General features: G+C 35.3%; 1 protein-coding gene across 1 annotated transcript; it reads left to right on the top strand.

The window, feature by feature from the left end:
- The first annotated feature begins 14,638 nt into the window (after positions 1–14,638).
- LOC104239431 (VQ motif-containing protein 29-like) lies at positions 14,639–15,210 on the top strand. Its single transcript, XM_009794055.2, has 2 exons — positions 14,639–14,917; positions 15,106–15,210. The coding sequence occupies exons 1-2, from the start codon at positions 14,639–14,641 to the stop codon at positions 15,208–15,210; spliced, it is 384 nt and encodes a 127-aa protein (XP_009792357.2).
- The last annotated feature ends 8,393 nt before the right edge of the window (positions 15,211–23,603 follow it).

The following is a 23,603-nucleotide window of genomic DNA, read 5'->3' as shown; positions in this document are numbered from 1 at the left end:
TGCTTTGGCATCAGCTTTGTAATAGGCCACCATCTCATTGGCATCATCCCTGCTTATTTCAGCCACTGACTTGGCCGCTTTAAGCTCCTTGGCGAGGGTATCTGGATCGATAATAGCCGAGCCCAGTTGAGATTGGAGCTCCTCAATTTTTTGGGATCGGGCCTCAGCTTTCTCCCTTATCGCTCGAAGTTGAGCCTCCACCGAGACCAATTACACCCGGGCAGTCTACTTTATTGATGCCAAACGATCCATATTTCCTTTCCACTCTTCGACCTCGACTTTGATTACATCCATCTCTGCCTGGAGTTGGTCGATCCGATCAATCTTCTGTTGGACCTGCGGGTTCTGACCTCTAGTCACCGTGTCTAGCTCATTGTCACTAACTTCAAAGATTTTTACCTTTTCCACCAGGTCGGCATGTTCTTCCTGAGCAGCGTACAACTCGGCTCGAAGGCTCTTAGCCTCTCCTTCACGTTACTCGCTGAGAAGTTTGTACATGTCAGTCTTCTCAGCAAGTTTTTTGACTTTGGCCTCGAGTTGGCTCAGCTCATCCCGATACCGAAGGAATGTTTCATGTGAAGCACCGAGGCCTAAAAATATGAGGAGAAATATTAGGATCACAAAGGACTAAAACTGAAAAATGAAAATAATTGGTAACACTTACCCGGTTCAGCTTCTGTTGTGCTTCGTTGAACAAGCATAGGGCATCCACTTCGTTCATTTTTGTTTGGTCTTCTTCGGTTACCAGGCATCGGAGGTAACTAGCCACCCCAACAGGGGCAGCAAGAACCCGGGCATCCCCTAGAACGGTGATGATAATTGACCGCTTCCGACCAGGATCTGCACTCGAGGCAGGGAATCGGTTGACCTGTCTCGGGCTAGAATTAGGTCCACCTGCCATCGAGGACAAACTTTTCCTATGTACCTCTAAGTCACCTAATCCAGTGACATCCTTCGTGGCGGTGGAATCCACACCATCAAAAAAGCTTTGGATAGGACATATCCGCTCCATGGACCCCCTCATTCGATCTATCCTTCATCGTTCGAGCTTTATCAAACATCGATTCCGTGAACGAAGGCGATCCCATTATCTCTATGACACCGGGAGGGACAGAACTGACGTCTTGAGGGTTCTCGACCTTCACTGCTACATGGGCCTCATGAACTTGAGAGGGATTAGCCTCCGTCATTTCCCCTTCGGTTGTCGCCCGTTCCTCGGGCACAGATGGCTCGTGGTCCAGAAAGAGACCGTCTTCCTCAGGATCGTCCCTAAGCTGGAGGAGTGAGTTCGAGTCGAGCATTCGGGAGCTGGTGTTCTCCTTTGGCTTACGCACCAGCCTTCTTCACGTTTTCTTTTTCTCTGAGCTCTGGGAACTCGGAGCCCTCTTTCTTTTCTTCTCTTCAATCTGCCTCGAAGTAGGAGACTCAACAGGTAGGTCCTCATCCCAAATCGAAGGCCTAAGCTCAACCCTCGTAGGCAAACCTAAATAAAGAAAATGAGAACATAGTACCAGAAGAAGAGGCTCAATATGACTTTCTCGGGAAAGGAACCTTACCGTGGGAACGGGCCTCCCAACGACCTTTTGAAAGTTTGCACCATGAGTACTCAGAATAGGGAATATGTGACTGATGCCCTCGAGCCACTCCTTAAGCCGAGGAATGGCATTCGAAACTCAAGCAAAGGATGCAGTACAACAAACACTGATGAGAAAAAGGACGATAAAGCATAAAACCAATGCTTGAAGAAAGTTTATACTTACTGATACGTTCCACCTCTCGGGGAATGACCTCCACTCGGTAGGTACGAGGTCTATAGTCCTCACCCAGACAAAATGTCCTTGAAAACCCTGATCCCGGTCCTCGTCGATGCTCGAGAACGGGGCTTTGCTGGCCAAGCATACAAGCTTTATCATCCCCTTCCAGAAGGTTCGGGGATTGTATAAGCGGAGCAGATGATCAATGGTGAACGAGCACCCATCGATTTTGTTCACGAAAAATCGGAGAAGGATCACGATCCTCCACAATAATGGATGAATTTGGCTGAGGCTTATGTTATACCTCCTGCAGAAGTCCAAGATGACCGTGTCCACGGGGCCCAATGTAAAGAGATAATTGTAAACACTTAGATATCCCTCGACATGGGTGGTAATGGCCTCCTCAGAGTCAGGGGCCACTATATCTTTGTCGGCCCAGTTACAGTCTTTTGAACCATGGGGAGATCCTTTTCGGTAATTGAGCAGATATATCTCAAGGCCTCCTCACACCGACCCTGTACAGAAGAAGGCTTCTAAACCTTGAAGTCGTCGTCGACCGAACAACCACCAGGAATAAAAATCTTCAAGGAGGGTTCTTTCGCCGGTTCGTCAACAACCGTCTCGGGGGCGGTCCTCTCCACCTCAGTAGTCGGCCGCAAAGAAGAAGGTGCATCCTTTTGAGGGACGGATTTGGAGGTTTTTGCCATTGTTATGAAAGAAAAGCTTGGGAAAGAGTGAGAAGGATTGAGAACTGAAGGATTAGACTTGTTGGCTTGAGTAGGAGATGAGTAAAGGTTTTTGCAAAAGTACTGAAGAACCTTGAGTAACGAAGGTAAAAACGATAGAAGAGTATTGAAATCTTGAAGGTACGAAGGTAGAAGATTTGGTGTAAAATGAAAAATCAATGAAGGAGGGGGTATTTATAAGAGTTCAGCGACATTTCGCATCCAGGGACAGCCGACCGGAGGCTAACGTGCATTTAATGCCATTATGACATGGTTGACGAGATGTTTCTAATGTTTTGTCATTTCTGTCACGATGTATTGAAGTATGAATCGGGAGCTCATATCATTTCTCATCATTTACTCTCCGAGATACGAGGGGACTATCTGTATACGGGTAAAATCGGGCTCATGGTACACCTCAATCCCCGACATGATAAGTCAAGCTCGAGACATGATAACAAGGGGCCAAAATCAAGGCAAATGTCTCATTCGAGTTCGGAGTCCGGCGGCATGACGCCTACCCTCGAGAATATTGGGGTCATGGTTCGGGATCGGTTCCACTCTGGAACGACTTCGAAGAACATTGTCGGTCAACCAAGCATGGCTAATAGAAAGTCGTGATATGCGTGACCGGCCGGATATCACGGCGGGGATCTCGGCACGTATCGATGGGGAACCGGCATATAGTTAATCAGAAGATTTTTTACCTTTTATAGAGTTGTACCTATAATGAGACTCCCCTACTATATAGAGGGGGTCTAATAATTCATAACACACATTGTAACATGCATTACAAGGCAATATTTTATTATTTTTCTCTGTTGTTAGCTCTTTTTTTTGTTCATCACTGCTGGCCATTTCAAGCCCGGATCGAAGGTAAATATTTCACTGAGACTAGGACTATCCTTCGCGTTTGGTTTGAATTCATTTTATCTTCGTTTATTCAATCTAACTCAATTTATTGTTTTGTATCAAATTAGTCCGCGTATCCTTGAAACCACTTACAAATTTAATTATTATCCGATTTTGAGGGTAAACAATAGGGGTGTTCACGGTTCGGTTTGGTCGGTTTTTGATTAAAACCAAAACCAAACCAATTTAATCGGTTTTTAAAATTTTAAAACCAAAACCAAACCAAATTAAATACAAACCATCGGTTTGATTGTTGTTGGTTTGGTTTGGTTTGGTTCGATTTTTCGGTTTTTAGTAAGTTAATGATAAGTCGATAATAGTAAAACGACGCTAGACAACAATCTGAAAATAATTTGCTAAATTTATGTTTTTTTATATATTTCTTTCAAAACTGAAAGTTTATTTACCTGTTTATATGAAAAGAATGAACAAAAAACAAACTAAAAGTTTGCTTTCTCAAGCTTTAGTCATTGTTGTCTTGCAATTTGAATGTGCTTTCTTTACTCTTGTGGTGTTTTTTTTTTAACTCTTCTGTTGGGCAAAAGTATGTGCGGAGGATTAGAAAATTAGAATATATTAATGAAAAGAAAATTTGTCGAATCCTATTGTTTTGGGCTTAGACAATCTTTTAAGATATAACAGGATAAACCAAAATTCAAAATAAAAATTAAAATTATTTACAAAAAGACATTATATTGTATATAAATAATTATTAAATTTTGTATATAATTAATCGGTTTGATTCGGTTTATTTTTCAGTCTTTTAAAATAGAACCAAAACCAAACCAAATATTATCGATTTTTAAAATTTAAAACTAAACCAATCCAAATCAAAAAAAAAAAATATCGGTATACTTCCAATATGTATTGGTTGTTGTTGTTGGGGTGGGGGGTGGGGGGGAGATAATAGCCACCACTTTTACGGTTATTTGCTGAAGAAATTGCCAACATTTACAACGTACTTAAAATTTAGTCGCTTATATGATCAGATGGGGGCAAACTTCACACATGGAGTCAAACCTTAGGTTAATTTGAAGTTGGCAGAACTTCAGACTGCATAGATCAGTGGCTTCCGGTTAGAGGCGGATCCAGAAGTTAAATTTAATTGGTTTAAGTTTTAATATTTTTAGTAATGAATTCATTTTCCTTAAATAAATTATGAGTTCAAATCTAATATTTGTTGAGATTATAATAGGTTTTCACTTATATATTTACACTCCGTATCGAAAATTGTGAGTTCAGATAAACCCGTAGCGGATAGAATACATTTGCCTCTGCTTGTTGTGGCGTATACAAGATTATTTACAAGCAGTGTCATATTTAAAAGAGTTTGAAACAATGTTGTAAGAAAATTATATCGTATTAATTAATAAACACTATCCAAGTATGTTTGAAATGTATTCATTAATCTCCTGATTTTTGCTAAGGGAATATAAGTCATTAGTGTAAGCTTTAGCTTGGAGGTCTGATTGGTTCGAAGTGTTTTGGAGGCCGTCACTAGTTTGAAAATCCCTAGTCCCGAATGTTTTTCAAGAGTCCATTACTCAAATAATCACTTAACTATTTGCAATTATCTAGTAAAGTTATTTTTCTTTTGTTTGTAACAGCAAAGTCACTTAACTATGCCTATAGCACTCAGAAGATCACTCAACCAAATGTCTCAAACTTTTAATGATCAAATACATATTTTGCCCTCTAAATTATCAACATTTATCTTCTTTCTTTTATGTTTTAATATTATTTTCCTCTTTTTAATCTATATTATGAACTCAACTATAGAAAAAATATATTTATACATAAAGTAAAAAAGTGCAAAATATTTTTCAAGTATATATAATGTTGGAAAAATAAAATAATTGAGCACAATAAAACATATAATTAGAATAATTTATTCGCATAAGTAATTTTGATAATAATGACAAAAACTCAAAAGAATATTACAAAATTGAAAATAAAAGATTTTAAAACTTATAATACATGCATTTAATATAAACAATTAAAAATAGAGACATAGTTTATAATATATATTATATATGCTTAAAAATTATGCTCAATTATTTTATTATTCCAACATTATATATGCTTAAAAAATATTTTGCACTTTTTTACTTTATAATAAAAAATTAATTTATTCTATCGGTAAGTCCATAATATAGATTAAAAAGATATAAAATATCATCACATCTTTAAAAAAATTAAAAAAAAAAAAGAGAAAGGTTGAAAACTTAGAGGATAAAATAGATATTTTGCAATCAAAAGTTTGAAAATTTTGGTTGAGTGATTTTTTGAATGTTATAAGCATAGCTAAGTGATTTGCTTTGTTACAAACGAAAAAAAAAATGACTTTACTAGATAATTTAGAATAGTAAAGTAACCTTTGAGTAATTGACTTAGTCTTTCAACAGCTTAAACTCGAACACTTGAGAAACAGAGAAAATGCATTAGGCATGAGGCTCGCCCAAGACCTAAAAGATTGGGGAAAATTTCACATTAGAACAACTGAGCTCCATACTTTTCACTTTTATAGCTCATATTTCAATTTACAACCAACTAGCCCAAAAATAATAGGTTAAGATTCAACATCCAACTCCAATAGGTTCTCAAAATTACTATTTAATTTTTAAAAAAGATTCCTCAAGCTTTTAAATTAATTTTCGAATCAGTAACATGACTCAAATATTAATTCAACAAACCAAATTTATTTGGGTGGTGAAAATTAGATTTTTAACAAGATTAAATATGTGGGTTTAAATTCCGAATTTGATTTTGTGAGAAATTTGGAGTAAGTATTATTTAGACTTGTTAGAAATAGTATAAGGATGTTGTATATAAAATTTGAAGTCATTTAATGGAGATTTGGATTGGTTTTGAACAAGAATTGCAACTGAAAATCGTGGAAGAAGTTCGTCTACAGACGCTTGTATAAGGGTGTATAAAAGTGTATAATAGTGTATACGGTATGTTTCTACACTCATATACACTATTATACAAGATTATATATAATTATATAAAAAACTGACTTCGTCTTCTTCCTTGTGTCTTTTCTGAAATTTAACTCAAATCTACTCCAAATCACTTCAAATTTAAATTTTGAACTCCTTTTGATATATTCAATCAATTGGAACGACACCCAATCCAAACAACTAACAAATTCAAAAAAAAATCGATTTTCAAAAGCAAAGCTTTGAATGGTCTTCAATGGTGGACTTCTACTCTTCAATTTTCTTACATTGCAAGCAGGTGACATAAGAGAAGCATAAAATACACGGCCCCTTGAAGCATATGTAGAAGATGTGAGAAGAAGAGAGAGTGAAAGCAATGGTTGTGAGAACAAAGAATTAACTCCATAGCTTTTAGAAGCAATGGTTGTAAGAACACAGATTTTGAATTTGCAAGTGCTTTCAAAATATGTATAATGTGGGTTATAGGTAAGATAAAACTTAAAAACATGAGCCATTTTTTGTATGGTGTGAAGTCATGTATATTTTCTTATAATTCTTTCAAAAGACGTGCAAGTTTGTCATTTTACATTTTCTTACTTTTGCATATTACTTTATATATATATATATATATATATATATATATATTTAGTAAAACGATTTCGACGAAGCAACGTAACACCGCTTGGTCTAACATATGTAAATCCGCCCCTGGTTGCTTGAAGTCTGCCCAGTGGCTTCTTGCTGCTATCAATTTTTGCTAATTTTCTTTGTTGCTAGATTTGATGTACCTGTCCTATTACCACTCCAGCCTTCATTGTTTATAGAATGTTAACTTGTATTCTGCTTTCCAAATTAAGAGGAGGAAAAATGGGCAGAGAGGTTTAAACAAAAAGAAAAAGAAAGGTAAAAGTAGATAAAACTTTTAAACTATTACATTCTTTGTTCACTTTTAATTGGCACGTTTTGATTTTTTATGTCGCTTAAAAAATAATAAATAAAGTGCATAAGTATCATGATACTCATATTAATTGATGCATATTTTATTTAATGTGAGAAAATGATTTAAAATGAGTAATAAATACTGTGGATATAACAGAAAAAAATTATCTTCTCTTGATATGTGTAAAATAACAAACAAAAATGAAAATCTATTTTTAGTGTACCCGCCAAGTAAAAATAACGGAAAGAGTCTTTGGGATTGTGGGTGCTTCCATATTGCCAAACAAAATAATGCACTATGACTTTCAATGATGATCCTTGAAACATTCGGGACTTTGCAATTTGCACGAAACCATGACTAATTGATGTTTGTTTGAATTCTGATTACGCCCACTATGGTTTATAAAAAGGACTAAGCGGTAGTTGCAAATATAATCTGGTTTATAAGTCCGGAGTTGAATCTTATAGAGATCTAAGGTGTAGCTACAACTGGTCACTATCACCAAGAAGACAAGCTTGAACAATTCCTAACTTATAGATATTTAGATTTTTGTGTTTAACTAATTAACTAAAAAATTAAAATAGTAAATTAACAACTAAATATACTAAGGGTTAGAGAAAAGATTAAGGAAGTCTAGAGTTATGATTTCCCCAATTGTCTGAATCTTTCCCGTTGTGTCTTTTATAATTTCGCCTAAGTATTCTCTACCGATCATGAACGCTCTGCGTGTTGTAATTCTCTCCCGAGTAATTACGACAATTTACTAGACATACTCTCCCGAGTTACGCTAGCTGGCTTTAATTACAACTCACTTAGATCGTACCCAAGGTTTCGTTATCCCTAATCCCACCTTTAAACCCTTGGTTATTGATTCCTCACATACGTCGGGAGTGATGTTGTTTAACAACTACCTAAATATGCACTCTCTCCCGAGTAATGCATACTAAATAGGCACAGCTAATTGAGGATCCTATCAATTAACTACAACAAGAACGTAGTTAAACAAATAGAGATTATACTGCGGCTCAATTATATAAAAACATAACAAGAATTTATCCTACAAAAGGTTCCATCAAAACCCTAGATAACAAATTAAATATTCATAATAGTATATAAAACTACAATACTAAAAGTCATTACCAACAATGAAAAATAGGAAGAGGAAGGAAAAAGTCGTAGAAGAATTCCCCGCCTTGCTCCTATTGTGTCTTTGCCTCCTTTGGTCGAATCTGTGTCAAAAGTATGTCCAACCCCCCAAAATAGCGTTTTTACATGTATTTATACCAAGTAGGGTTGGATCCAGACGAAAAAACTCTTTCCTGCGCGAACTAGGACTTCACTCTGTAAAAGTTGAACAGTCGCGCAGCACCATGTGGCGCGTTAGTGCATTTTATCAGCAGCCTCAACTTTTCGCATCAGGCAGCATTTTACACTGCTGCACCGCGCCTTGCGGCGCCCCATGCGGCGTGGTAGTGTAATTTTCTCATAGTGAACTTATTTCGTCCTCTTTTAACATCCGGACTTGGTACACGACCTCCGAACACGATCCCGGCTTAATATATTGGGCTTTTACTCAGACTTCAAAGCTCCAAATTGATCAATTTAGCTCCAAATTAACTTTTGAGCTCAGGATCACTTCTTGCTAGGCATAAAACACGTACTAAGTGTAATTCACTATCATTTGAACTCAAACGCACGTAAAAAATGCAGTCATTGGCATGTAATACTATGGCTAAAACACGGGTTTCTAGCCTAACATCAAATTCATACAATTGAGTTTGTATATTCGAAGACCAAAGCTCATTTTCTTCATAGAACTGCTTGTTGAATTCAGGGGCAGAGCTAGAGTGTTGGATACGGGTTTGGCCGAACTCAGTAACTTTAGTTCGAACCCTGTATTTGTTTTAAAAATTTCATTAAAAATGTATAAATTATTAATATAGAACCCAGTAATTTCAAAAGATTAAAATCCGAGCCCATAAGCTTGAAATCCTGACTTCGCCTCTGGTTGAATTCCAAAGGGCAAAATACATAAGTACCCACCCGACCAATGATCCAAATCCCCTTTACACACTTTCTGTGGACAATAATAATATTACATACGCAACCTTTCTAAAGTGTATCTACTACATACCATTTTTGACTCGCGTGTTTACACAGAAAAGAAGCGCGTGAAATTTGATTTTTTGCTATTATATTATTTATTAAAGTGCTACGTATTCAAATTTTATTTAATTGGGTCACAACCCCTTCTTCTCCATCTTCATCCTCTGAACTCACTCCCTCAATTTGTGGTGTAGATAAAGGACGTGGCATTGAAAGCATCAGGAGCGTATAAGCAAGGTACTCCATGTTTAACTCTGCTGTCGACGACTCTATGGAAGAATGGAAGCCAAAATGATACATTAGACTCGACGTCGTCGGATAAATTCTGGTAGTCACACAAGAGAACAGGTAGTTCGAGTTCTAGCTCGACAGCAGGGAGGAAGGAACTGGATGCGAAAGAAAAGGGATATCGAGCGAGGAAATTACACTGGTGTCGGCGTTTCGAGTGACCGGCGAGGTGAACCGGTGGTGTTTTTTGAAGAAAGCGAACCTAAAGAGTGGGTGGGTCAGGTTGATCCGGTCGTGTTGACTTCATTGGAGAAACCTAACTAGTAACGCAATTTCGTCAACTTTTGATTGAATTTCCTCCACGATTTGGTTTTGCATCTGTAATTTTAAATCAAATGGGAGTAATGATTTCAAAAAGTTGTCTTATAGCTTAATGACCATATTTGATGGCAAGGAATATTTTGGTAGAATGTTCTTGGTTGTCTCCATTTTAAAACCTGCTCTATAATGGTGTTGCAGGTATGAGTTGAAGAAGATGAGGGCATATTTGTAATTTTATATTTTATATTTTTATTTTTAAGTTTATAAACAAAAGTCAAACACGTGAAATACACGAATGAACTTTTTATGGGACCTGGTCAAAAGAGGTGTGTACTAGATACAGTTTAAAAAGTTTGCGTGTGTAATATTATTATCGTCCATAGAAAGTGTGTAAAGGGGATTTGGGCAATAGGTCAGGTGACAACTTATGTATTTTGCCTATTTATAAATATAAACATGAATATGAACAATATTTGCACTATTTATTTACTCATATAAATTATCGCGTTGCTATTACTACTAATATTGGTAGAAGTGGTAATGACTGTGATTATCGTACCGTTACCACTCATTGGATTGATGAGGAATGCAAAATGCAACAACGCATTATTGCTTATAGAATAATTAATTCACGTCACACAGGTAAGTTTATTGCTAACATAGTTGCAGATATTTGTAAATATTTTTGCATTAGAGATAAAATAATGTCAGTTTCAATTGATAATGCTTCTAGTAACACTAATGCTATACGGTTGCTTACAACTACACTAAATCCTGCATTTAGTAATATTTTTCATGTTAGATGTATTTGTCATATTTACCATTTATTTTGTGTTTAAATTTGAATTAAAAGATTTAAGTCACAATTATATAAGGCGATATACTATATATATAGAAATTGCCTTAGATAAAAAAAATCAAAAAAAAATAGCCCGGAACACTTAGGCCTGTTTAGGCCCCGTGGGCGCGGACCATTTAGCCGGGACCAAGTGGGCTTAGGCCTGCAGTGGGCCGGTTCCACCCTCCAGGACAGTTAGGCCGGGGACCATTTGGCCCGGAACTGCCAGAGACCAACCCGCCAAAGCCCGGAACCGTTTGGCCCGGCCCATTTAGCCCATTTAGCCCATTTAGGCCCTGGACCGGACCACAATAACAGCCTTAACATGGACAGCAAATTGGCGCCAGCCAACAATTCAGGATGATAGTTCTAGAAGAATTCTGTCTTTAATATGTCAAGGAAAATGATTTTGTTTGATTTAGTCCACAGGTTGAATTATGGTATTTAAATATCTCGAAGTTTGAAAATGGAGTTTGTAAGTGCCCCGTCGATCTGAATAGACTGTTTGACGGTTCGTTGCACGGTTCCACCTTATTGAAGTTCCTCTACTATTAACAAACTTAGCTTAATAGACTGTCTCTGGCCCTATTTATCGTCAATTACAGAAATAGTTTCCAATTTGTTAATCTCTCAATTTATAAGACATTTAGCATTCTTTTCTGGTTAATTAGATATATATATGTTTAGAGCATAAAACAGAGTGACAGTTGTACTGCACCATTGTTATATCGGACCATACATTAGTCCAATTTTATTTTATTTTGGCTAAAGAAAGGATAATCTATTATATTACAATAGTCCAAGTTGTAAATACAAGAAATGTAGAACAAAGGTGAATAAAACGCTAGTCAAAAGTTGAGTGATATCACATGACTACTATAGAATAACTACAAGGTAATAACCATATGTAACAAAGATCGATTCAAGGACAAACTTTTGTCTAAGATGACGGAGGATAAGACTTTGAGATTCTTCTGATTTTAAATTTTACTACTACTTTTGTGCATGATATTCTCCTTTATCAAACGAAGTACCAAAATATATCTATTTAAGCGTCCCTTTTGTTTTTGCCCTTTTTCCATTATTAGTATAAGGTATTTGAAAATGGATACAATTGATGTGGGAAGATTGCAAAGATAATATATATATATATATATATATATATATATATATATATATATATATTGAATTTAATTACTTGCATTGACATCTAAAGAACCTATCCGTTAATTGAGTTTAAAATAAAATCATTCTGCTATACTTATTCTTGATAAATTCTTTCGTCTTTTGTTTGAAACATACCATGAGTGTCCACCGTATACATAAATATGAAGAGCAAAAAGATTTCGATATATATAACGAGCCAATAAAAAAATGGAATCCTTTCATGCTTCTTTTATGTCTACCGTATTTTTCAAGTAACATTTTTTTTATGATAAATTATATTTAATATGTTAGGGATATAGTAGATATGCCCTAGATCCAATATCATATTTAATGATTTGAACATATTTTTGTGAACGTTATTTGATATAAAATATGTATGGCATTTGATATTCTTTTATCATTGTTATTAATTGCTTGATTAATTTGATAAGGTCCTTGATTAAATTTTGAGACTCGACATTGTGATGGAGATCATGATAATGAGAGTAAAGTTTCTTATAATTTAATCTAAATTTGTTCTTGATCGTAGGATTATTAATTTGGACATTAGTAATCTCGTTAGATCAATATTTATGTGATCGTCTTTATGGGATAAAGATTAGTTGATCTCATTAACTAAATTACATAGATAGATGATGCATATAGAGATATGATCATTGAACCGACTCATTGGATAATTCCTAATGGTTAGAATTACCATAAACTGTCAATAGGATATTCTCTTGAAGAATGTGATGTAACCGTTTCCTTTGACCTGAGATCGTCATAGTAATTGACAAGTTATTTATTGTGCTTTGATACTAGACACCTATGGCCCTAGGGCAATAGTTGAAAGGATATTGGGTGCGATTAAATAGTTGTAGAATTAGCGATTGATCAAGATGGAATCTGTCAACTCTTGGTAATGAGTTTAAGCTCCATGTTGTCATAAATTATAAACGACCAAATTAAGACCTTGGCCAGGGCAATTGAATGAAAGAAGAAAAGAGTTTCTTAGGTCATTCAATGGTCGATTATATTTGACATGAACACATAGTTGGTCGCCTATTAGGATTTGACAGTTGAACCATATCCTAGGGTGATCCAGAGCTATAAGGACAGAAGGAATTACTACATTATTCTTCTACTGGTTCTTGAGAGTAAATTGTATACTTCATTTTATCCGATCGTTAAGGAGTGTTGCTAGACGCCACCCTTGATTAGTATATTGATGTGATCAATTTGCTACCGGCTTAGTATTGAACCTATGGGGTCGCACACTAACGAGTGTTCTGATCTTTGTTAAAGGATTAATTATTTTTTTATTTGATAATTAAATTATAGAATTTAATTAGTCAAATAAATAAATTATTAGTCCAAATGAAATATTATTATATTCTTTGCTAGCACAGAGAATATAATTAATATTGTGAACAAATTGAAGTTTTCTATTTAAAATAAAAAATTAAATTATATCTCTTGGTTGATAAATATAACAAATATTTATATATAATATTAATGAAAAATTTAATTTGATCAACCCAATTCTTAATTGGATTGACGTGAAAGTTGACTTCAAACCCATAAGAAATGGGATTGGTAATTTTACGAAAAGTCCAATTTGGAATTGGACGCTAGCAGCATTCACGTGAAAGTCCGTAAGGACGTGTCGGCATCTTCTCATTAAGATGGGATTCTAATTTTTCGATAAGTTTATTTTTGGAATAAACTTTTACCTTAAGTAAATCATTACCTCAACCAAATAAGAAAAGGGTTTGTAGGTGATGCTATATAAAGGGTGATGAAGAAAATTTGCCGCATAATTTTTCCTTGAGAAGAAAACTCACTTTGTGAAAGTGAGAGTGCAATACAAAGCCAAGAGAGAAAATACAATTACAAGAAAAGTGTTTCTTGTTCTTCTAATTTGAGTTGAGATTTTTGAGAAAAATTTCAACACTATATTATTCGTTCAATTTGTTTGCGGGTTTCATTGGTCAAAGAGTTGATAGCAAGGATCAGTCTCGGTATGGATACGCATGGAGTCTTCGCACTATCGAAGAATTTAAAACGAGACTTTCTTCACCAGGTACGTCTTCGATCCGATCTATTGACATGTAAATAAATTTTAAACACGAAAAGATCTGCCTAAGATTGTTATTGTCTTCCGCTGCGTGTTACGAACGCCTATATGCAATCCTTCGTAATATTCTTTACGCAACGTGTGGGTACGGATATTGTTCCATCAAGAAGGGAGACAAGGAATAGACCGAGAACACATGGTAACCTGGCAGCAAACGCCGCCACTAAACAACTCCAAGATATTTGAAAGAACAGAAAAAAGTTGAAACAATAATACACCGAATTCAGTTACTGATCAGACAAATAATAATGGAAGCAAAATGTTAGATGAAGTCAAACTTGTGAACTGGACATTATAAGTTATGTTAATGTTTTCAGCTTCAGCCATAGCCGACGCTCAAGACAAACTTCACGTTAATACCATTCGATGCTCGATCCTATCAATTCATTCCCCTCAAGCCTCAACTAATTATTTTAATATCTTCTCTCTTTCAGGTTCCTTCTCTATATATACAAGGACTCAAAAGACAGAGATATATATTCTTCTTAATTAACAAGCTTTCCAGTTAATATAAATATTATATTTCTCACAAAAGTTCGAACTTAGGTAAACATATATAGCCAAAATGGAGTCATATTCATATAAAATGTATTCTTCTTCTTTCTCTAGTTCAAGTTCTTTTGCTGTTCATCCACAAGAAGAAAAGAAAGAAAAACCATATAATTCTTCTCTCCGTAGAGTTCGCAGCCTTCCATCAAAACCAATCACCAAGAAACCCATAGCTCCATCTCTACCAATTCCCCCTAAAATCTATAGGGTGGAAGCTGTTAATTTCAGAGAAGTTGTCCAAATGCTAACCGCAGCACCTGAATTTCAATCCCACTCCAATTCCCCCTCTGGCTTCAGCTCTAGGCGTTTACAAGAGGTAATGTTGAATTATGTGACCATCTCATCTAAAATATTAAGTTGTTAGAGAAAATACACTTTTTAATTAATTAATTATATCTCCGACAGGGCCCTCAACTTACTCTTTTTATTAGGGGAATTGAAGCAGCGGCCTCTGCCTACTTTGATATCATGTTGAATTTAACTAATTAATTATGTCTTCAACAGGTCGCACCTCCTCCTCTTGATCTCTCACCAACCTCATTAACAAGTAACAACAATACTGCTGGGCAATTGAAAGAGTTTCCTTCCTCCTTCCTCCTCCAAAATTGATATCAACTGCTGAGGCAATTAATGAGTCAAGTAGTGAAGCAGAAGAAAGACATGTTAGACCCCGTATTCCATCAGATAATACTATTTCTGGAGCATGCAGTAGTCCTCTGGGCAGCTTCCCTCTGTCGCCTTCTTCTTTTGCATGGTGTTCCTCTCTTTTGAGCCCTTGCACGCTCACTTCTTCGGATACAAATGCCGTTCTCTAGCACCATTTCTTAAAAGCGAATTCAGAATTATATTTAATGAATTCAAAATAATTGTGGTTGATTTATTATATGATTCGAGTAGAAAAAACTAGCGTTTGAATTGAACCCGCGCTCCAAACCCATTACTGTATTTGCTACGCTCACCTCATATACAAGGGCATGGGAGCTCACTTTCTCATTATTTACTAGATCAGTGGTACATATTAGTGGGTAGCCCAAGAGTTTGAATTGCCTCTAATATAATTCGAATTCCAAAAAATAAGATGTGTTGTAATTTGCAACGTTTAGTAAAATCCAAGTATATGGATTAGAGTTTGCGCTTTGTATTTCTCTCGCCGGAAGGAAAAGCGATATTGGATATCTAAGGTTGCCTCTTTGTGATCACTACCCAATTAGCGTGCAAAATTTTCTGTTTATTGCTTTTCTAAAATGACGTCGGCATTTGGACATAAGAATTGTAAAATTGCAGAAAAAAGTGAAAACAAATTTCAAGTGAAAATGGTATTTGGAAATTAGAGTTTGTTATTCAATTTATATTGCTGTAATAACCAATAAAAACATTAAATTTTCTGAAATAGAAACAGAAATAGAAAGTTAGTAGAACCAGTTTGACGAAATAAATTCTGGAAAACAATATAGGAATAAATTGAGCCTCATTGAATACACAGTGTGTCCTTAAGGAAATTACTCCCCTCAAGTACCTGAGGTGTTGGAATATATCCTCCCAGGATAGAGCGATTTTACTCACCAGTGTATTGGTACCAAAAACTCCGGTGAACTTCGAACCACTCAATGGTCATAAAACACACTGGAAAATATTGTGCAGAAGAAGAAGAAGAAGATAATCAGAAAATTTAGTACGTAAAGATTTTGGGATTCAAGGCATATTTATAGACTATTCGGCATTGTTTCTGAAAAGGTTTGCAACCTTTCAGAAACAGTCATAGTTGTTGGAACATGTGGGAAGAAATATTGCGGGAAAACAGAAAACGGATTTAAAATAATTCGGGAAAGAAAATGAACCGAATTGAATTTTCGTTAATTAATTAAATAATTGAAAGGAATTTTGTCTAAAAAGATTAATCAATCGGTCAAAAATCTTTGACCGAAGCCGAAGTCGAGCCGAGCGATGGCGACAACGGCGGTAGGCTTACCTTCTTCTTAACTCTGTAAGAGCTAGAAGAAGAGCAATTGTATATATATCCATCAAAAGCCTTTTCTTCCTCCAATATGGAACAATGTCCCTTTGCCAAGGAGGGAAACTCAAATATTTCATTTTTCCTCTATTTCTCATTCACCCTCTTTAAGCTACACCAAGCTTAAAAGCCTAACAAAGTTGTGTTTGGACATGAATATAATTTTTGGGTTATTTTTGAAGTTTTGTGAGTGATCTGAGTGAAAATTTTCAAAAACAACTTTTTGGAGTTTTTCAAATTTTCGAAAAATTTCAAAATGCATCTTCAAGTGAAAATTGAAAATTTTATGAACAAACGCTGATTTCGGAAAAAAGTGAAATTTTTTCCAAAAAAAAAAGGAAAAATTTCTAATGTCCAAACGGGCTCTAAAACAATTAATGTACGGAGAGAATAGTTAAGGCGATATATAGCTTGTTTGGCCAAGACGGAGAAATCAGCTTATTTTGAGAAGTGCTTTTGAAAAAAGTACTTTTGGAGAGAAGCGGTTTGTGTTTGGCTAATCAGTCTGAAAAGCACTTTTGAAAAATAATTTGTGTTTGGCCAAGATTTTTAGAAAGTGCTTTTAAGTGTCAAATTACGAATAAGGACATGAATAGATTTACTTAATAATTAATATTATAAGTAAATAAATAATATCAAAATTTTGTTATTACATGCAATAATTAAAAAAATTTATTTTATTTAAGTAAAATATGAAAATAAAATTAAAAAGTACTTAATTCTTTTAATATAAGTTAAATATATTAAAATTCTTTCAACAAATATAAAAGCATTCACCCCTAAAGTTACTATATATTAGAAAGTTTTCCTAAAAATAAGAAGAAATATTTATAAATTAATATCCTAAGTATTAGGTTTAAGGATTATTTTGGTATATACTATATTTTGTTAAGGGTATTTTAGGTAAGAAGAAAAGCCAAAACTGCTTCTGCTTCTGCTTTTGGAAAGAAGCTACTTTTTTCTGCTTCTCTGAAACTGCTTCTGCTTCTCTGAAACTGCTTCTGCTTCTTCCCAAACGCACTTTTTTTTCCAAATAAGCTTGGTCAAATACCTCAAATTAGAAAAAAAAATACTTTTGGAAAAAAAAACACTTTTTTTCTCTTGGGAAGCTTGACCAAACAGGCTAATAGTGTCCTCCAGTCAACTGTATGCTTATCAAGTAAATGTTGATTTACTTTGATCAACTGTCGTATAGTTTCTTACATATGGAAGTGAAAACCGTAAGGCATGCATAAAGACATTTTTCTTTTGTACAAAGCAAACATCTTTTGTATGATGCTACCATCTTTTCAAAATGTCATCATCTTTTAAGTAAGGAATCCAACATAAAAAAATGGAGAAGGACACATCTTTTGAACAGCCGATTAGCAGATCATGACACATCTGTTTTAAAAGACCTTTTAAAACTATAATTCACTTAATAAAAACTGGTACAATAAATTTTAATGTGTTCTAAAAGAGCATTGCTGTTATCCCCCAAAATCAAAAATTGTCCCCTCGAAACCAACATTTGAAGTTTATGGGTCTTGAAATTGTCAATGGAACTCACAGTTCGTCTTAGTTATTGGGTTTGTAATTAAATATTTATACATATTTAATAAATTTTTAATACAAATAAAGTGTTTAAACAAAATTGATTGGGTTCTCCCAAACCTAGCTCTGTGTCTACCCTTGATGCTACTATTCCGCGATCGACTTAGTGAAATCAGCTCTGCGCTTTAGGTAGTTCGCATTCGCCCTGTTGCTAGAATATAATATGCCCTGAAATTCACTTGTTTATGGAGTAAGAGTGGCAAACGGGCGGGGCGGGTCAGGTCGGGTCGGATATGGTTCGGGTCGAAAACGGGTAATGAAAAAACAGATAAATCATCCGACCCGACCCATTAATACGGATAAAAAAGGGTTAACCGGCGAATAATATGAGTAACAATATTATCCATGACTTCTTGCATATGATCACCTTTGTGAGAATTCTTAGTCTCCCTCACTTGAGTAACCCCCAATTTGAGGCTTTACAAATGTAAAAGTTAGACCCATTGGTTACCCATTTTTATTTTCTAAATGGATAATATGATTCTTATCCATATTTTACCCGTTTTTAAAAAGTTCATAATCCAATCCATTTTTTAGTAGATAATATAGGTGGTTAAGTGTTTTCTTTTAACCAGTTTGTAACCCCTAGAGTAACACTGTGAGAATTAGGAGCACATGTTAGGCAAGAAAAGGGTATGTAAAAAGGGTATCTTATTAAAATGACTTGATAGTGTAAAAAATATTTTTTTACCCTAACTGTGTATATTACTATATTTGTATGTCTACATTAGGGTTGCTTATCGGGTGGATTGAGCGGTTATTTACTCTTAACGATTTGGCTTATTGGTTATCGGCTTTTAAATGTATTAATCCGCTAGCCACCCGATAAGATATCGGGCGGATTGGTATCGATTTAGCTCTTATCGGGCAGTTATCGAGCAGTTTATCAGCCTAATTCAATCTATACTGATTTTCTTGCACCAACGTTGTGGTTAGCAAAGGAGACGCATCATGGAAAGAGGACTGGTACATGGCATCTTTGCCATCCAGAGAAAACGGGGATATTTGTTTAGCGCGTTCCTTACAGTTCGAAGAATGTCTGAACTGTTGACACAAGACATTCTATGCTGCCCATATTCGTTCAGCTTTTCTCTTCTTGCCATTTTCTCCCCCATGTCCAATTGGAGCAACATCTCCTCCAAGGTTGTCGGGTTATCCCTTTCGTTCAGCTTTAGATTAGTAGTAGCAGTGACCATCATGTAAGTAGATGAGAGAGGGCGGGCAGAGGCTGCAGTTTGATGGTTGAGAGTCAGACGTTGAGATAATTATATTGGAAAACTGAAGTGGAAGGGTTTTTGATATTTAATATATATATGAATAAAAATAAAATTTATATATATATATATATATATATATATATATATTCTTAACGGGTTAACAATTTATCCATTAAGAAAATTGAATAATCCGTCCCCAAACCGATAAGCCGTTAATGAAAAAATTTCAATTCGTTCTCCGTCCGTTAAACCGATACCAATAAGCCATTAAGCTTCGGTTTCGGTTCGATTTTGAACACCCTAGTCTACATTGGCAACATTCTAACTCGCCTCAACTCTCACATGCCCTTAGGCTGGAAATTAAAGTTCTCTAGACGATGCGAAACGCTATGGAATATGACACATAATAAAGACTTGAATGCTTCTTATTAACTAAATTATCAACCTTTATTTATTTTTTACTTTTTACTTGGATTAGTGTTTGGAATGATCTCCAATAATTGGTATTTTGTGCTTGTCAATGGGCAACCTCATGGATTTTTCAAGTCTAATAGAGGTGTCAAGCAAGGTGATCCTTTGTCACCTACACTTTTTATCCTAACAGCTGAGGCCTTGTATAGGAGATTAAATGCTCTTCATTTGAATCTCTACTTTTGTGGGTTTGGTTTAAGTGGAGTCCCAAGATCAATCATTTGGCATATACATATGACACTATTATATTTTCTCTATCAGATGCAACTTCACTTCAATTGATTATGGAAGTTTTGGTAGCATATGAAGTAGCATCCGAGCAGCTCATAAATAAGGCTTAATCTACACTGTAGATGCATCATTTGACTAATGAAGATGTAGTAAGGAAGGTTGAAAGGATCACAGGAATTGAGAGGCAAGATTTCCCATTCACTTATTTGGGATGTCCAATTTTTTATGCAAGAAGAAAGATGAACTACTATCAAGGACTTATAAATAAGGTTCTTGATAAATTACAATCTTGGAAGGGAAAGTTTTTGTCCATTGGATGTAGGACAGTGTTGATATCATATGTGTTGCAAAGCATGCCCATTCACCTACTTTATGCAGTGAATCCCCTTGCCTTTGTGATCAATAAATTGCACAAGCTCTTTGCTAGGTTTTTCTAGAGCAACTCGACTGATGGAAGGAAAAGGCATTGGGCTTCTTGGGATACTCTATGCTTGCCTTATGAAGAAGTAGGGGTGGGTTTTAGATCACTACATGATGTTTCGAAAGCTTTATTTTGTAAGCTTTAGTGAAATTTTAGAACTAAACCTACACTTTGGAGTTCTTTCATGAGCCAAAAGTATTGTAAAAAGTTGAATGCAATGGTAGTTCCCTAGAGAGATGGATCACATGTGTGGCGAAAAATGCTTGAATGTATGGACTTTGTTAAGAATTAAATATTATGGCATCCAAAAATGGGATCATCATTGTTTTGGTTTGAAAATTGGACAAGATTAGGAGCTTTATATTTTAGCACACCTCCAGATCTTTTCTGTGATGAATCAGTACAAAACGTAAATGAAGTGGTATTAGAGGATGGCTGGGATGTTAATAAAATTAGGGAGTGGCTGCCTGAAGACTTTGCTAACCACATTCTGGAAAATATAAAACCTCCAGTTGCTTGTAATGTGCTTGATCAACCATTCTAGATGCTTGAACCAAGAGGAAACTTCACTGTAAAGTCTGCTTTGGGATATTTGAGAAGGAGAAAAGAACCTTATAATGCTTACAAGTTGATTTGGGTAAAAGGTTTGCCATTTAAGATAGCTTTCTTTATGTGAAAGGTATGGAAAAATAAGCTACCTCTAGATGACTTCATGAGGAGGTTAGGGTACTTAATGGCTTCGAGATGTTGGTGTTGCTTGAATCCGAAGGAAGAAACAATGTCTCATGTGTTCTTGTCATCATATGCAGCTAAGAGGGTATGGAAGTAATTTCTATCATGTGAAGGTAAAGCTTTGGAGTATTTAACATTTCATCAGGCGATAGTGAAGTGTTGGATAGCACATGTAATACCTAGGTTGCAACCAATCCTTCAAGTGTTACCATCCATCATTGTTCGTGAATTATGGAAGAGGAGGAACAATTACAAACACGGGGAAGTAGTGTCCATTAGAAGGGTAATCTACCAGGTATCATCTACTCTTCAAGCTCTAGTGAAGTTTAGGAAGCCAAGTCTCCAAAATGTGTTGCATAAATGGAATGGTTTGCTTAACATGATGAAGGTATATACTCCAAAACTGAAGGTTACCAAGGTGTTATTAGAATTACCTTGTCCAGGCTGGATAAAAGTTAACACGAATGGTACATCGAGGGGGAATCCTGGAAGGAGTGCAATAGGTTTCATCTTGAGGAATGAAGAAGGTGATGTAATTTTCGCATGTGTTAGGGAGATACAGGAGAATAGCAACACTGCGGCAGAAAAAATGGCGATTTTGAAGGCGTTAAGATATTGTGTAGCTATTAGCTATATACATATTCTGTTGCAAATGGACTCTGTGTTACTAAAGAATGTGATGGAGGGAAGGTGGAGTTGTTCATGGAATCTGATAGGACATGTTGAAGACATTAAAGAACTAATGGCAACATGTGAAGTGAAGATCTCACATATTATGAGAGAAGGGAATAAGCTAGCGGACCACTTAGCTAACTATGCACTGGACTTTGCTCCTATAGAGGCTCATGGCTTTGGTGGTTTGGATACTCAAAGAAGAAGAATAGTGAATAGTGATAAATTGCTATGTCCATATCTAAGGGTAAGGGTCGCAAGGGATTTTGATAGGAGGACTGGAGGGTTTTCGAAAGAGGGAAGACAAAGTTTAAATGGCTACAATTATATTTGATCAATTTTCTAGAGAGGGACGCAACATTCTCGATCATCCAGTTCAAATTCTTATGGAGAAGAACTTGGTGGTCATTTTTTCACTAACAATGTGTTCTTTTTACAGGAAAAATTATTGTATTCATGCCTTTTCATTTGACACAACTTCAATGGGTGGTATTAGCACTATGTGCCCATTCCCTAGAAGGAAGGTCAATGCACATGTTGATAATGCATGGTAAAGTAGCAAGGAAATCCACTCGGAAAATACAAGTCCTACTATGCATCAATGGTAATTCTATGCAGCAACTTCTCTGTCCCTTCATACTTTGCTTCGATTCGAAAGCTTATTACCGCTATGAGTTTTTGGATTGGACAACATTTGACTGTAGATTGCTTATACTTTGATTTGCATTTGATTCTATTGCAATGTGATATTTTATAACATGCATCTACTGATTTCCCACTGACTAATATTATGTCCGAAACTTCATAATTTCAGAGATTTTTTTCTCTTTTTAGTATAAAAAAATTTAGTAAAAACTAACACTACTGCTTGTTGGCTATGCATCTATCTTGTAACTTCCTCTGATTTTTAGATATGTTATATATTAATTTATCTGACTCTGAACAACAACAGTTTCGGGTGAAAATACCCTTCATTGTAGTTAACTCGAATGACCTCCTTTCTTGCATTTGTAATTCCTAAGTTTGGATTTGTCTATCGATTAGGGGTTTTTAACGCCAGCTTTCACATGGTAGCATAATTTTTATGTAATTTGGTCTCTTTTCCATTCTTCTTTATATGCAGATATCTGGTCACATATCTACTGATGGAAGCATGGGCGGCTCAAGGGTGAGGCAAGTAAATCCTTTGCTTTAGGCCCCAAAAATTTTGAGACACCAAAAAGTATTAATGGTAAATACGCAATAATATTTTGACTTAGACAATATTGAACTTTGTAGAAAAAGTTATAAAATCTGTGTAAGAAAAGTATTAAAAAAATAATGAATATCTACTTTTTAACATACGAAATATTCTAGACCTTTGAATTAAATTACTCAAATTTTCATATCTCAAATAAAAGTTTTTACAACAAGATCCAAGGTAATGTATTGCAAACATATGGCTAACATTTTATTAACTTGAATTAATCCTTGGTAATATAAATAACAATAATAATATTACTAAATGAAGCTAAAAGTCATATATCTTGTAAGAATACTATTGTATAAATAAGTACGGAAGGAAAAAAAGACAACATCAAAGTTTTTGCATATACTTGTACATGTGTATAAAATTTAGATTCTTATTAAAATTCAGCTTTAGGCCACTAAATTC

This window comes from Nicotiana sylvestris, chromosome 2, assembly GCF_000393655.2.
Source record: "Nicotiana sylvestris chromosome 2, ASM39365v2, whole genome shotgun sequence".
Lineage (NCBI taxonomy): Eukaryota > Viridiplantae > Streptophyta > Magnoliopsida > Solanales > Solanaceae > Nicotiana > Nicotiana sylvestris.
This window is presented reverse-complemented; position numbering and strand designations above follow the sequence as displayed.

What these genes read in the sequence shown, in the direction of transcription:
- LOC104239431 (XM_009794055.2), top strand. Translation starts at nt 14,639, where the DNA reads ATGTATTCTTCTTCTTTCTCTAGTTCAAGTTCTTTTGCTGTTCATCCA. An exon ending in GCTCTAGGCGTTTACAAGAG is followed by an intron (nt 14,918 to 15,105) that starts GTAATGTTGAAT and finishes TGTCTTCAACAG; the next exon opens with GTCGCACCTCCTCCTCTTGA.